General features: G+C 33.8%; 1 protein-coding gene across 2 annotated transcripts; it reads right to left on the reverse strand.

The window, feature by feature from the left end:
- Window positions 1-1,303: 1,303 nt before the first annotated feature.
- Window positions 1,304-13,181, reverse strand: LOC131020448 (protein NUCLEOLAR FACTOR 1-like). 2 transcript variants are annotated; one of them, XM_057949252.1, is made up of 24 exons: window positions 12,937-13,181; window positions 12,699-12,858; window positions 12,272-12,414; window positions 11,735-11,903; window positions 10,735-10,879; window positions 10,048-10,171; window positions 9,212-9,312; window positions 8,908-9,039; window positions 8,083-8,163; window positions 7,652-7,842; window positions 7,301-7,370; window positions 6,928-6,987; window positions 6,807-6,845; window positions 6,625-6,713; window positions 5,969-6,033; window positions 5,632-5,678; window positions 4,521-4,580; window positions 4,013-4,084; window positions 3,350-3,379; window positions 3,168-3,262; window positions 2,930-3,035; window positions 2,297-2,359; window positions 2,141-2,212; window positions 1,304-1,653 (listed from the first exon to the last, which is right to left on the reverse strand). In XM_057949252.1, the coding sequence occupies exons 1-24, from the start codon at window positions 13,016-13,018 to the stop codon at window positions 1,579-1,581; spliced, it is 2,271 nt and encodes a 756-aa protein (XP_057805235.1). In that variant the 5' UTR covers window positions 13,019-13,181; the 3' UTR covers window positions 1,304-1,578. The 2 variants fall into 2 exon arrangements, with proteins under 2 accessions (XP_057805235.1, XP_057805236.1); XM_057949253.1 differs by having other exon boundaries at window positions 12,699-12,849; window positions 12,937-13,137.
- Between the last annotated feature and the right edge of the window lie 967 nt (window positions 13,182-14,148).

Here is a 14,148-nt window from a genome sequence, read left to right on the forward strand (position 1 = left end):
TCACATTCCTCCTGTCTTCGTTGGGTATTTCTTCGTGTTTTATTCTTTTTCTTGTCATGCTTTTCTCATGTTATATATTTTGTTGTTTTTCTTGGGTGTATTTATAGAAGATTAAAGGGCGATTGTGTTTTAGTAAGTGAGATGTGTGTATTAGTGAATTTCAAGAATCTATCTAGAATTAGATACGGCTATGTGATAGTTTCCATAACTTGTCTTGTCATTGACCAATGTTTAATTTGAATGCTGGTCTCGTCAATTTGTCTTCAATGAGTATTATCAATGAATACTAAATGATTGTCGTACATCAAGCAGAGGTAAGTAGCATTAGTGGATTTGTTGCCATCCCAAAAATAAATAATGAATGGTTACGGTTTGAACCCTAAATCTCGATGTTCATATATAGGAGTTCGTACCATATGCATTTCAATGTGTCATTGAGGATGCTTAAATATATTAAAAGTTTGAGAAGGTCTTTTTATCAAGTTTAAATCGCTTTATTGTTTTTTTTTATTATTATTATTCTATTAACTTGTCATCCCCCCATATTCTTTCTCCTTTGATTTCTCATCCAACTTTAAAATATAAAGAACCGAAGTATATATAATACATGTACAAGTCCTTATTGTGGAAGAATCTTCAACAAAAATGAAAATTTTGTCAATTGTTTAAAAAGGCTTACAACCTACAAAACTTCTATGTTTGATGATATTCTTGAGAAATGAGAACCGTGTATTTTAGAATGTCAAGGTTCATATTGATTTGATTCTGTCACATTATCTTTATTAGAATAAGTTCGTGATTTCGGGAACAATAAGAAAAACAATTTGTATGAAAAATGGTAGTATTTTGTTGGCCATTTTGAGACAAATTCATGTGATGTATAACATCATTATGTGAACTACATATGATCTTGTAATTTGTGATTGTGCTAATTGTGCCACAATCATGTTGTGGTTCTTGGAACATGATTATGTAAAGAATAACATTACCGTGTAAATTGTAAAACAATCGTGTTACACATACTCTCTTTCATGTAAAAATAATTCTATGACAAAATGACATGGATTTTAATTATAATTGAGTTTATTATGAGTGAAAAAAAAAAAAAAAACTAACCTTAAATATAGTACTAACGTGGATAAAGAAAAACACCTTAGTGAATAATGGATTTCAAATTAAATTAAAGTGGTTAACCATGCATGGTAGAATACATAAATAAATCAATATAAATATAATATGTATTAGTTTGTTGTGGATAGTATCTGAAAATAGAATAAGACTATTTTTTGTAAACGTTTTAAAATAAAAAAAATGTGACTATTTTTATTGGACGAATGGAATACAAGGTTATTTGAAATATGACTCTAAAAATTACAAAGTAGTAATATGCATGTCTCAAAATTGTGCAAAGTCGAAGTCGAAAAACTTCAACGCTGCTAAGGGAACTCATTGGTGATACATCAAACTCAAATCCATTCACAACTTGAAGCACTCGCTCCAAATTTTCTTGAACAATATGAAATCTCGAAGATAAGGTAACATGCCACTTGTGATGATCTCTGCATCTTGAAACAAATTCTAAGCAAAAACAAACACTCCTTTATCTGAGTCGATCATCCTTTTTGCAGCAGCAGATCCAACTATTCTCTCAAGCTGATCACAAAAACAAGATGTATGACTAGTTAACACTTTAAATAAATATTTAAACAAATGTCATGAAATAAGAATGGGATTCGTACAAAAGAAGAAGCATTGCAAATACAGCATCCACAAGCATGCAGGCGATGAATAAATTTAATTTAAAAAAAAATCCAATTTAGAGGTGGGAAAGAATAGGCCATCAAACATCTAAATATTGTGAAGGTAAACAAGGAAAAATGTGCAATTGACTCTCCATTGCTTTGTGGTGTTTATAAGTATATTTAACATAGAATACATGGAAGAATAGATTGTGAATCTATGAATGTCAAAACCAGTCTAATCCCCAATATAAACTGAAACAAAGGCTGGTAAAGTGTATAAGTGATCTAAATATAGAAAAATAACAATGAGGATACTAATCTCTTTTCGAAAACAAACTATTTCAAAGATAAATGACCAATTCATATGATTTTGCACAGATCAAGCACAAGAATGATACCCGGAGATTATCCAAACGAGAAAACAATACTCTGCAATTCATGCTATCAGACTCTTCCAGAAAGTTAACTATCTGGAAATATAAGTAACAATTGTAGTGAGGGAATATCAACATACGAGAAAAGGAAACAACTGCTAGTGAAAAATGGAAAGATACCTGTGGGTAGAATTCTTTTCTCTCTGGCAAGGAGTAAATTATCAAATTCTTCACACCGCGAATCTATTTGAAGTGGGGTCGGGGGAAGAGAGAAAATGAGTATAAAGATTACAGAAGAGAAAAAAAAATTGTAAGTCTGAAAAGGCTGCACTGTACTCTAGGTTTTAAATGGGTAGAGAACTCAGAAGAGTTTATAGTGCCAATTATTAGCTTCATTTATAAATCGCTACTGACCAAGTTTGTATTGCAATAATTTGAATCTCTACATGCATTGATACTCTCGCGGAATGCTTTTCCAATACTAAGCAATATTAACACTTCAAGGCAAACTAGTAAGTAATACTAGTCCGTCTGTAAATGAGAAGTTCCGTGTGCAGCTGTTTCTAAGAGGCACCGACAATAATAAGCTCCATCCCTTACTACGGCTCGGGGGGTATACATGGCTTAGGTGGGATTAAGCAGCATTATTGGAAGAAAAAGTCCAAGGGGCGCCTTAGGCAGAATTAGGTGGATTTCTTCTTTTTTTCTTTTTTGGTGGAAAGAGCAAGGTCAACTCTGAAATAACTTAATTGCGAGAAGGACAAGGACTAAACATAACAAACGTATCAACAAACATAAGGGAGTTTGACTAACCTTGTATCTGTAATAGAAATGGGCTCGCTCAGTGTAGAGCATAATTTTCTTTTCTCCTCTGAAAAACTCACCCCTGACATGAGAAATCTCATTTCGCTTTATATACCTATACAACAAAGAATCATTCTAGTTGTCTAAGAAAATGGTTTAAACAAAATTGAAACAATGGAGAGGGGGGATACAAAAATCAATTCATACAAGAGTTTACAAAACCAAATAGAAATGAAAATTTTCTTACTCTCCAAACAAGCAGACTGAAGCAGACTGAGATTTCAAATAATTCCTAAGTCGGACATACTCAAAGTAAGAGCTGACAAAAATCATCACTCCATCCTGAAAAAGGAAGAATACATTAGAAAAGTCACTCCTTTGTCATGGATATGAGTTCTAGAATCATATACAGATAAAGCCCCATATCACCTGAACAGAATCTTTTATCTTGGGGAAGACCTGGAGGAAAAAAAAAAAACTTTATCACTATCAACTTTGCCCAATGACCAAATCAAGAAAGATTTGTTACAGTCACAATGAAGAACACAAGAACCAATTGCAACTATACTATGTTTCAAATCAGTGAGAAGTCTCATTACTCCACAGGTGCCTTTTGAGAAATTTGGAAGTATTAAATTTGGAAGTATTAGGCTATACGATCACTCGTTTTATTACCATTCTGCAGAAAAGTTTCAAGTGTTTTAGCTCTCTGTTTATCCTTTACTTTCCATTTGCTATTTGATGTTTCCAGACAACTACTGCCTGACTACCTTGTTTCCTCTGTAACAAAATGCCAATACATACAAGCTCTATCTTCGATCAATAAACTGATCCCGAGATAACTAGCATTTTGCGCTAACATTTACAGATCTCGTACAGCATCTCTGTTCCCAATGTCACTTAATCACTTAAGCAATGTAATTTTTATTCAAAATTGAAAGTCAAACATCTATGTTAATACATAATATCACATGTCAAATTGCAATAACTGTAGAGCAGTAAGTATTCAAACTCAGATCCCACCAATGTGACAGGAAACATCTAAGAATTTAACGGCTTAGAACTGAAACATATGGGAAGATCTGGATAAACCTTTTCACAGAAATATTTCAGACGGGCATTGTCAGCTTCCACTATTGATTCTATATCAAAACGCTCATAGATCTGCAAAATTGATAGATGAGTTGTAAGATCATGAAGTAACTAACTGAAGAACCTAGTCTAATATAACCATGCTTTATTAAATCAGATGAGAGACTATTACTAAAGCATACAAGGCAAGTGCACGCATGTTACATACATTCATATGTGAATTAAAAGTTTAAACAATGTAAAAGTCAAAACTGATAATTACTATATTCAAATTCATTTGAGCACAAAAATTGCTTGTACTTGAATGAGAACATAAGCATGGACTAAACACTATGGTGGAATATGATATGGGTACTCAACTCCACATAATAGGGTAACTGCTCAATTATTGTTTTTACTCACACAGTGGATGCAAGTCATATGCTTCCGCAATAGTGCTTATGATAGTTATTACTTCATCAGTTCATTGAGTCACAAATGTCAAATGGTGATTGACTTCGGAGGTTACCTGTCGCGCTTGAATTAATATTTTTGGAAGAACACCTTTATATGAGCACTCCAATTTAACCTGAAGCAATGAACATCATGAAGAGAGCCTCACCAGATGAATTGAACAAAAAAAAATTGCAAGTGGGAAGATCGATGCAGCAATCATATCATCAGCTACTGACTATTAAGATTTATTTGTCTTCAAAAAAACATTTAACATGACCACTGGTTGTCTAAAATATATGCTCCGGTTAATACCAACTGATACACAAATTATGCGCAATTGTCGGTCCAATTCTAGAAGACTGACAAATATCTTACGGAAACCAATGGTTCCCTCCTGATGGACATAATCTACAAGTTCTTGCTCACTTATCGCCAGAACAGCACTGGTAACATAAATAAATCAATTAAAATAAACCCATGCAATCACAGTACACCAAAATGAATATGGAAAACCTTGAGAAGTAATGAAAGTTCTACTACTAGATGTCACTATATTCCTTCACAGAGGTTAAAAGGTAGCCCAAATTTTGGACAAGCACATAGAGATATCAGGGTAAACTTTTATGAGCAATCAATTAAATTGTAGTAACATTTAAAAAATTAGTTTGACTATACCACTCTAAATTAATTGCCAGTTTGGTACACGCATTACATGTGTATGCAATTAAAATCCTTACAAAATAACCTCTATGGTATTACAGTTTATTGTTTCAAACAAGCTCATGGACATGTTTCATTTGGCACCCTAACAAACAGTGCAGGGATTAATAGGGCAACTTGCAGTACTCCAGTGGTAGAAATATGCCAGAAATGACCATGATAGCATGCACCCAACCTTTACGCACACTATTTCAGGGGTTTCTATTTCCTAAGGGCAACTAATAACTACTCCCTCCGTCCCAATTCAATAGGTCATGTTTTCTTATTTGGACATCACATTTCAATAGGCCACTTCTTTAAATGGAAAGTCAATGCATAACAAGCATCCTCACATAACTCATTATTTACACTAAATGCCATTGTACCCCACACTAGAAATGAGAATTGCGAAAACAAAGTTCAAGCTGAAGTAAGGTAAAACATAGCACATTGCATGAATTACAATATAGAGAATATGAGCAAACCTTTCCTCGGTAGTTAAGGCAATGCTGATTAAACAAGGCATTCATTTCTGCAAAAGTAACAATATAAGAAAGTTGAAAGAAATACTTCAACTTCAAACCAAATTGGAAAAGCCATACCTATTCAAGATGCTACTCGCGTTCAGATAATGTTTTGAGAAGAGAGATCATAGAAAGGATAGAGCCATTGATTACTGTTAAATCTAAGGATTAAGTTTTCTGTGATCTATTTTATTCCCTATCTTGTGCTGTTGTGCATGTGCGTGTGTGTCCATGTTCCATCTGCATAATATCACTAACAGAGATTCATAACAGATATATTATCAGCTGTATATATTACCTGGATTTGTATGAGAACCTAAAATTACTGTCTGCCGATAGAAACGTGCTTGTCCATCTAGATACCTGAAAAACGAAGATATTTAATTACAGAAATATTTATAACAAGAAGCCAGTACATTAACAATTAGAAAGGCTCTACTTCATCACTTCCCAACAAATTACCGACAGATCCTCATCACTTCCTACTTTGGAACAAAAATAGTACTCCCTCCGTCCCCCAATTCGGTATCCCTTTGAGAATGGTACGGGTTTTAATAAAATGGTTGAGTGTATTGTGAGTTGAATAAGGATCTCACCTTTATGAGAGTGTTAAATGATTAAAGAGGAGTAAGGGGCCCACATTTTATGGGGTTGTGTGGAGTACTTTTACTAAAAATAGAAAGGGATACAAAATTGGGGGGACGGACTAAGAGATACCAAATTGGGGGATGGAGGGAGTACTAATTAATGTAATACAAAAATGGAATGGTCAAGGACCATCTACAATAATTTCTTGAATGATACATTCTCAATATTTGTATCAATTTTGCAGAATTACGTGATTCAATGGTACATACTTTTTTGTCTCAAGCTAGAACATAGAGTTAATCTTAGCCAAACATTTCCAAGGCCACATGAAATCGAAGGCAAGACAGATATACACCAAATGCATACCATGGTCTTAAGCGCATAACATCAGTTCCATGCTGCTTACATGGCAGCTTATTCAATTGTTCAACAACAGTATTTACATGGGACCAATTCTGGAGAATATCATAGAATGAAATAGAGTCAATTACAAAATATCAGCGATAAAACATGATGAGTGTAAGACATTAAACAAATAACTCGCACACCTGCATCAACATAACATCTGCATGGTCAATGATTAAGATCTGTGAAATTCTCATTGATCAGCATATTATTTAAAAGAAAAATTCTGCAACATAACTCATGGATAACAAACAACTTTCTTACTTCTATGGAAGAAAGATAATCAACATCTTTTTCCTTTTGAGCTTCTGCCTCCCCAATTTTCTGCAACCAAATAATTCAATAATTAGAACCACATTGTGCCTATGACTGACAGTTAGCAGGAAAGAATCATTTATCTGCTAAACAAATACAAATACAGAATTGGGATCATATATGACTCAAGATCCAAGGGGGGATCATAAAGAAACTGAAAAATAATTGAGTGTCTCATAATTATCAGAGCAGGGACTATATGCAGCGCACACCTAAACCATAGATATACATTTCACAAAAAAAAAGACCAAGCCAATAAGATCACAAGTTCAACAACGTTTACTGCTTGAAAGTGTAAGATCTGTAATAAGGAAATTCTTACAGTGATCAAGCCGAGAGGAGATGCAATAATGATGTCTGAAGTATAGAAATCACCATACAACTTCATACCCCTACAGAAAAAAGGAAAAAAAAAAGAAAAAAGAAAATCAAAGTTATTGGACACTTGCTTGTGTTCACAAACCACTTGGAATGGTTGGATATCAACCAGATAACTATGATGATGCTATCTAAACAATTTGCTGAGTTTATGTGCCTAGTATTTTTAGGAGAAAAAGAAATAATTGTGATTGCACTACGTACAAGACAGCAGCACACTACTGCATACAAAATCAGAAAAGGAAACTGCAAAAAAGTGTTCTGATGGGAACCACATGTCATGACTCATGATTACCTGTTGGTATACTTTATGCCAATCATGAAGTGGTCGTTGTTGTCATCACCACTGCCAAAAAGTGACTGGAAGTCAGGTGGTTTTCCAGACGTTCTGAGTTTAGGGATCTCTAGATCATCATCTTCATCCTTGTTCTCAGTCCGTCCAGAACCAAACTCTTCACAAAATCTTTCCAAATTTTCCACAGTCGCCTGTAAAGGGAAAATATTTATGATCTCTCCAAAACATAAATTCTCACTTTAGTAATAGCGCCTATGCATAAAAGCATAAAAAACATTAAATCATCAAAACTTGAATTATAGACAAACTGATTTTTTCACAAGACATGCAGCAATTTATAGACAAACTGATTTTCTCCTATATGTCTCTATACTTTAGCTTCACAGATGTCATCACAGGTGCTCATACCATAAAGCAATAAATACTATTACCTTATGTTTGGTCGGAGTTAACTGTATCAACCTCTTGACAACCCTGCGCATGATGCCCGCTAGAGGCAACAGGATCAGAACCTGAAGAGAACAAAAATAAGAAAATCAGAAGATGCATCCAACGCCACAAACATATAGTAGCAAGTGCAACTGTGCAAGTGACCCATAGAAAAGTACTGGATAAACATAAACCAGTAAAGCAAAGCCTGATTAGGAGGCTGCTTGAGTTGGGCAGGGGATCACAGGAATATGTAGCTTATAGACAGATTGACAATTTTTTTCTGAAAGCAGGAATAAGCAAGAAACAGTTGAACCACAAAACTAGTGCGTCCAGTGGTTCTTTGCTTTCTTCATCTCGTTACTATTTATGTATAATCTGTGTACAGGGACTACACTTAATAACTCTTCTTTCCATCGTTTCAAGTGATAATTCAGCAAAAGATCTTTCTCTTTTTTTCTGGGGGGGAGGGGGAGGTAAGAAGACATCAAGTAAAAGTTGGCTCACTCTATTGTTTATAACTATTGGTGAAATTCTCATCAAAGTAACAATTTTTTGAAAAAATTGGAAATGTAAAAAATAAAAAAAACTAGCTTACACCCCAAATATAAAGTTATCTACGCAAAATTTATAGTTGCACTCCACTCTGAGTTTTAGGCTGTTGGAGTAATCTACAAATGAAATCACAAAATAATTTAGACAATTAAGCATCAAGTTCCCAGCCATTCAAGCCAGGATCAAAGAACGCATTTTGCAACAAGAGACACAATCATTGAACAAGATAACTCTATTTCATAATTGCAAAGGAATAAAAGCATAAGAGATACCTTAGGACGAGTAAAGCCACGATCCCTGTAAGCGTCATCATCACCGCTTTGGCACTCGACACTTACTTGATTCTTACTCAACTTCCTTTCATTTTTTACCATAAGATCCTTGCTTTTAAAGACATGATTCAACTGCACAATATGATCAATTAAGTTAATGATAAAGGCAACAACAGCTAAGAGTAGTATCAAGAAGATGACCTGTGTTCCATGTAAGTACATAGGTATGCAACATTTGTAGTTGAAAACATGTAAATATTAATAAATAAATAAATAAATAAAATAGAACGGGTCAAGTATATACCGAATGCATGAGGTACGCATCCATGACGTTTGAATCTTCTTCCAATCCTTTGAGGTAAAAAGGCTTCTTGTTACAGTGCATGATATCATAATAGTTGCTGCCTATTAAAGTAAACCGTTGAATCACAAGTGGCATTAGGAACACATTCACATTTAGCATATAAAGTGTTAATACAGAGAAGTAAGAAAACATGTAATTTTAAATGGAATATGTATGGAAGACAAAGGAAATTGTCCATCCAACCACAATGACATCTGCCTCCCACAAACACACTCACCAATAAAGCAAGAGTGAAAATTAAAAGACGTGAGATAATGAAAAAGAATACATTTTCAGAACATCCAAATGAAACCGAGCTTTAAGGTATTCTATGACAATCTGATATGAAAAATTTGCACAACTCAAGAAACACATTTTCCCCTAAATCGGATGCACTGAGTCAGAGAAACAACTGATGTGAAAATTTTGCAAAAGTTTTGAGTTCACATATGTCGACGAACATACTACCAAATCACTCAGAGCCATGCCTCAAATACTCCAAAAACTCAGTTGCATTATGTATTTGACATGGATATATGCTTATGCAATTTTCCTTCAGATAGAGCTACAATACATAATAGGTTTGTGCAGATGGATTTTAATGAAAAGCTTAAGGTGGAACTGTGGGGTTTTGCCTCGACGAAGCGTAAGCCTTACAACGAAGACGAAAAAAAAAATCATAATAATTATAAAAAAGGATAAAACAACATATATCAATCAAAAAATATCCAGTTCATCAAAATAAAAGTATCTCAAAATATATTTGCTAAAGGGAAGCTATTGTTTATTTTACTTACAGATCGAAAAAAATGATCTTAGTTTAGATTGATGACATTCACTGCTGCTTGATGCCTTGCAGCTTTCCAACCAATGCTTGTATAACCTAGGCTTGAGACCAGAAAGAGAATTTGTTTCCAGATCCTACATAAAATATTGTGTTACATGCAATATGCATCTAAAGAAAATCAATAAACAGCCAGAGTAAGAATCGAACTGAATTACTGTCCCGTATGATCCCTAATTTGAAAAACTACAATTATTATAATGTTCTTAGAAGAGAATAACGGAGAGAACATCTCAGTTAGGTAAATTCATAAATGTCCAGAATCCATAAAACAACATTCAGATGGAAGTTCCAGTGGAATCATTTACTTCATAAAAACGCTCTAAGCTATTGAACCAAAACTATGTTGTGTTCTAAGGCAAGCGAAAATTTATTTGCTAATTCAATCCGCATTCTTGACTCCAAGAAAAAGAGTTTGACACTTTTAATGAAAGCATACAAAATGAGTCTATGGATTGAACAGCAAGAAACACCTGATGCATGAATTAGTAAAGGAAACAACTACTGCAAATAAATTTCAAGCAAATTATTGCTTACTGAGAAATAAGAAACCTTCAGAATTGAGAAACGAGTATCTGATATCACATGAATAAGTAGAACGGAAAAAGAAAAATTAAAAAAAAAAAAGGCGAGAGAAAACCTTAATAGAGCATTCTCCTGTTCCTTTCCAATGACAATTTGACATGTTAATAGCTGGCATCTTCCATGTGTACTTCCATTTCCTTCTCAATAAAGAATCAACCTCGGTGGATACCAGTTTGTAACTCAAATGATTGTCAAAGTTGCTGCATGCCAAGAAAACTTAAATGTAAATTTTTCTAGGGATGAAACAGGAAGCAAGACTTCAATGTAAATCATTTTACATGTCCCAATACCGCAGAAACTTAGACACTTAGAAGAAGAATTAAACTGCAACAAAGGCAAACAGGCCTCTCCTGTATCAATGGACAAATTTCTTTAGCATAAAATACAATGTGTAGTAAATCTAAAGAGAGAGTCTGCATAGTTTTCACAAGCCTCCAAGTCTAACAAAATTCTTTACCTTCCCAATCAGCTAGTTATCAGCTCGGGCATCTTTACTCAATGATAAATTGATAATTTTATACCAATCTTTAGTTGTCTTAAACATTAGTAGCTTAAAAGGCAGACAATGTTCTATTTTCGGACAACCCAAACGTTATTCGGACACAGAAAAAAATTACATAGATCTCTTCTGCAAAAATAAAGACGTAGAGCATTGAGTTCACAGAAAATATGCCCTTCTGGATGGCAAAATTAGGAAAATGATCATAAGCACAAATAGTGATGTGAACTGAAGAATGCTCAAAACTCTTTAGTAGACAAAGAACAAAGCACAACACATGATTTTGCTGGGGGGGGGGGGGAGAGAGAGAGAAGTGAAACAAACTAAAATAACATCATGAAAAAAAGTCTAGTGACATTCATCATCAAAAACTTCTATATCACTATTTCAATCATTTCAGGAAGAGCTCTTCTGAGCACTAGAATACAGTAAGATTTCCATATGCTGCCGGTTTTCCTCGAAATAATGAATAACCAAACCCTTAGGGAACATTTTAAATGCTGTAACAGAATGGACATATACAGGAAAGTGAAGGTATCATTGAACAGCATAATACCTTGTAACTGAAGATGCATCTGAAAGGGCTTGATCATTTGCTACTGATGTGGCTTCTTCATCTGAGTCAGACGTTGCATCATAATCATCTACCCCAGCATCTTCACTCAGTTCCACATGGTCCTTATCTTTTCCAACAATGTCATGCCTAGGTGACATACTATCATCTCCTACATAAAGCAAAAAGGGCAATGATGATTTGAACTAACAAAAAAAAAATATGTGTCCTCGACAAGCTCTTAAACTTATATGAAACAAAAACAGAGCAGCTTGAGAAGATCTTAACTTCAGAGTTTCAAAAAATTTATCAGGATTTCAATGAAATGAAAAGAAAAACAAATTATTATTGTTCTGTTTAGAAGTATGGAAGATCAAACCAATCAGCAAAACAGATATTACTCGTAATTACTTTTGCACCACATCTATATAGTCCATGAAGTTCCTTTCTCAATCATATTCAACTTTCAGTTTTTTAATCTCTATACATAGAGCATAACTAGGTAATGGTGAATCCAGCGTTATAGAATATTTATATTACCATCATCGTCGTCGTCTTCATCATCATCAGCCTTTCCTTCCAACTCGTCAATGGATTCTGGATCACTGTCTTCGTCTTCGTCTTCATCCTCATCTTCATCTTCATCTTCATCTGTATCACTTTCCCCTTGTTCTTCTCTTTGCCTACCCCAAAAGAGTATCATCAGAATAAAGTAAAGAACAACTAGAGCATCCTATCACATTTTACCAATTGAAGAGAAAAAATCTAATGCCATTAACTGTTTGAAAAATGCAATGCGGCTATAATTCAATGAAGCCAGATATTGTAGCTAACACTATTATCGCTTTTAGATATCATCTTATAAATATTTGTGTGGAACATTAGTATACGGATTGGATAAATTGATCCTCTAAAATTTGACAATCTGATCACAACCCACAAAATATTGAACATAGATTCGGTTTACCTTCTTCTAAGCGCGTCTGCAACAGAAATATTCCGTGTACCCAATTTCTTCAATAAACTATCGTAGACTGTCAGCTGCTTTGTGTTGGCAGCCAATTCGGCTCCTTCGCTCTCAAAATGTTCATCTACCTGCTCCTCTTCATGTAACTTTCCTGCGGGCACTACACAAAATAAAATCTGAAAGTGTAAATCTGAATGTTCAATCTCAAAACGATGCAGATTTCAATTCATAATAATACCTCCATGTTTCCCTGTTTTCCTCAGCTTAGCGGTGAGTTTCTCCTCGTCCTTTGAGCTGCGGCGTCGTTTCGGAGCTCCCATGACAGAGAATAGTAGAAGCAGAACGCGCGGCAACAACAATCACACTAATATGCTGGATTTTCGATTTTTAAAGCAGAGAGGAACTTGTAAGGATTAAAGACTCTTAAACCTTGTTAGGGTTTAGATTTTCTTCTTTTGTAAAAATTTCGAATTTGTTACTTCTAAATTTTATGGTTAGGTTAATTAGATTTATATATAATATGGAAACGAGGTTTATTCCCGTGGCACTTTATAATTTTACTATTTCAAAATTTCTTAATTTTTCTTAATTTACAATAATTCTCTATTTTATATTTTCTTAAATATAAATTGTAATTATTAATGCCATATTCTAATTAATATTAATATTTATTAACCAATTAATTAATAAAGATGTTACAAAAGCATAAATTAATTAATAGTATCTTTTATTATTTATAAATATTTACATACTCCTATAATTCTAATTATGAAATTATGCTATTGCATAATTTATGCATATTTATGAAAATGAAAATAAAAAACTCCACAGCTTGAGAAGATCTCAACTTCATCGTTTCAAAAAATTCATCACGACTTCAATGAAAAGAAAAGCAAATAATTATTGTTATGTTTAATTAGAAGTATGGAAGATCGTACCAATCAGCAAAACAGATATCAGTCCATGTAATTCCTTTCTCAATAATCATATCCAACTTTCGGTTTTAAAAAATATTTTTTATTATTATTTTAATTAAGAATAATAAGTCTCGGCAAATAGGGATTCATATAGTATTATATATATGGCGTTTTCCTCTTAATTAAATTAATTAAGTTGGTACCTTCTCCACTTTAAATCCCTCCATTAAGCTAACCTCGTAACATCGCTCGTCCTTCATTTCTTTTTCATGCGATTATGACATTTTAGCTAAACTATATCTATTAATTCCCTTTAAATGATAATCATTGGGCTGGTTTTGTTATCAAAGATGGGGTTTGCGAAAAAGAGGAGCTACATATCTTGCGACGATTAAATAAAAGTATACGTAGTCTCATCTACCTGTTTATCAAAGCAAAATCCAAAAAACAAGTCAAAACGAGCGTGTGTTGATCTAGCGGTACTAAAACTTTTAACTCTTAGCTATGGCAGGAACTTGACATTGGTATAACGA

Source organism: Salvia miltiorrhiza, chromosome 4, assembly GCF_028751815.1.
Source record: "Salvia miltiorrhiza cultivar Shanhuang (shh) chromosome 4, IMPLAD_Smil_shh, whole genome shotgun sequence".
NCBI lineage: Eukaryota > Viridiplantae > Streptophyta > Magnoliopsida > Lamiales > Lamiaceae > Salvia > Salvia miltiorrhiza.

Bases quoted from the DNA above. Each gene is read 5' to 3' on its own strand.
- LOC131020448 (XM_057949252.1), bottom strand. From the start codon at position 13,018: ATGGGAGCTCCGAAACGACGCCGCAGCTCAAAGGACGAGGAGAAACTC. The intron at 10,880-11,734 runs GTATTATGCTGT...CTTGGCATGCAG, and splicing joins GATGCATCTTCAGTTACAAG to CAACTTTGACAATCATTTGA. The intron at 6,714-6,806 runs GTGTGCGAGTTA...GATATTCTCCAG, and splicing joins CAGATGTTATGTTGATGCAG to AATTGGTCCCATGTAAATAC.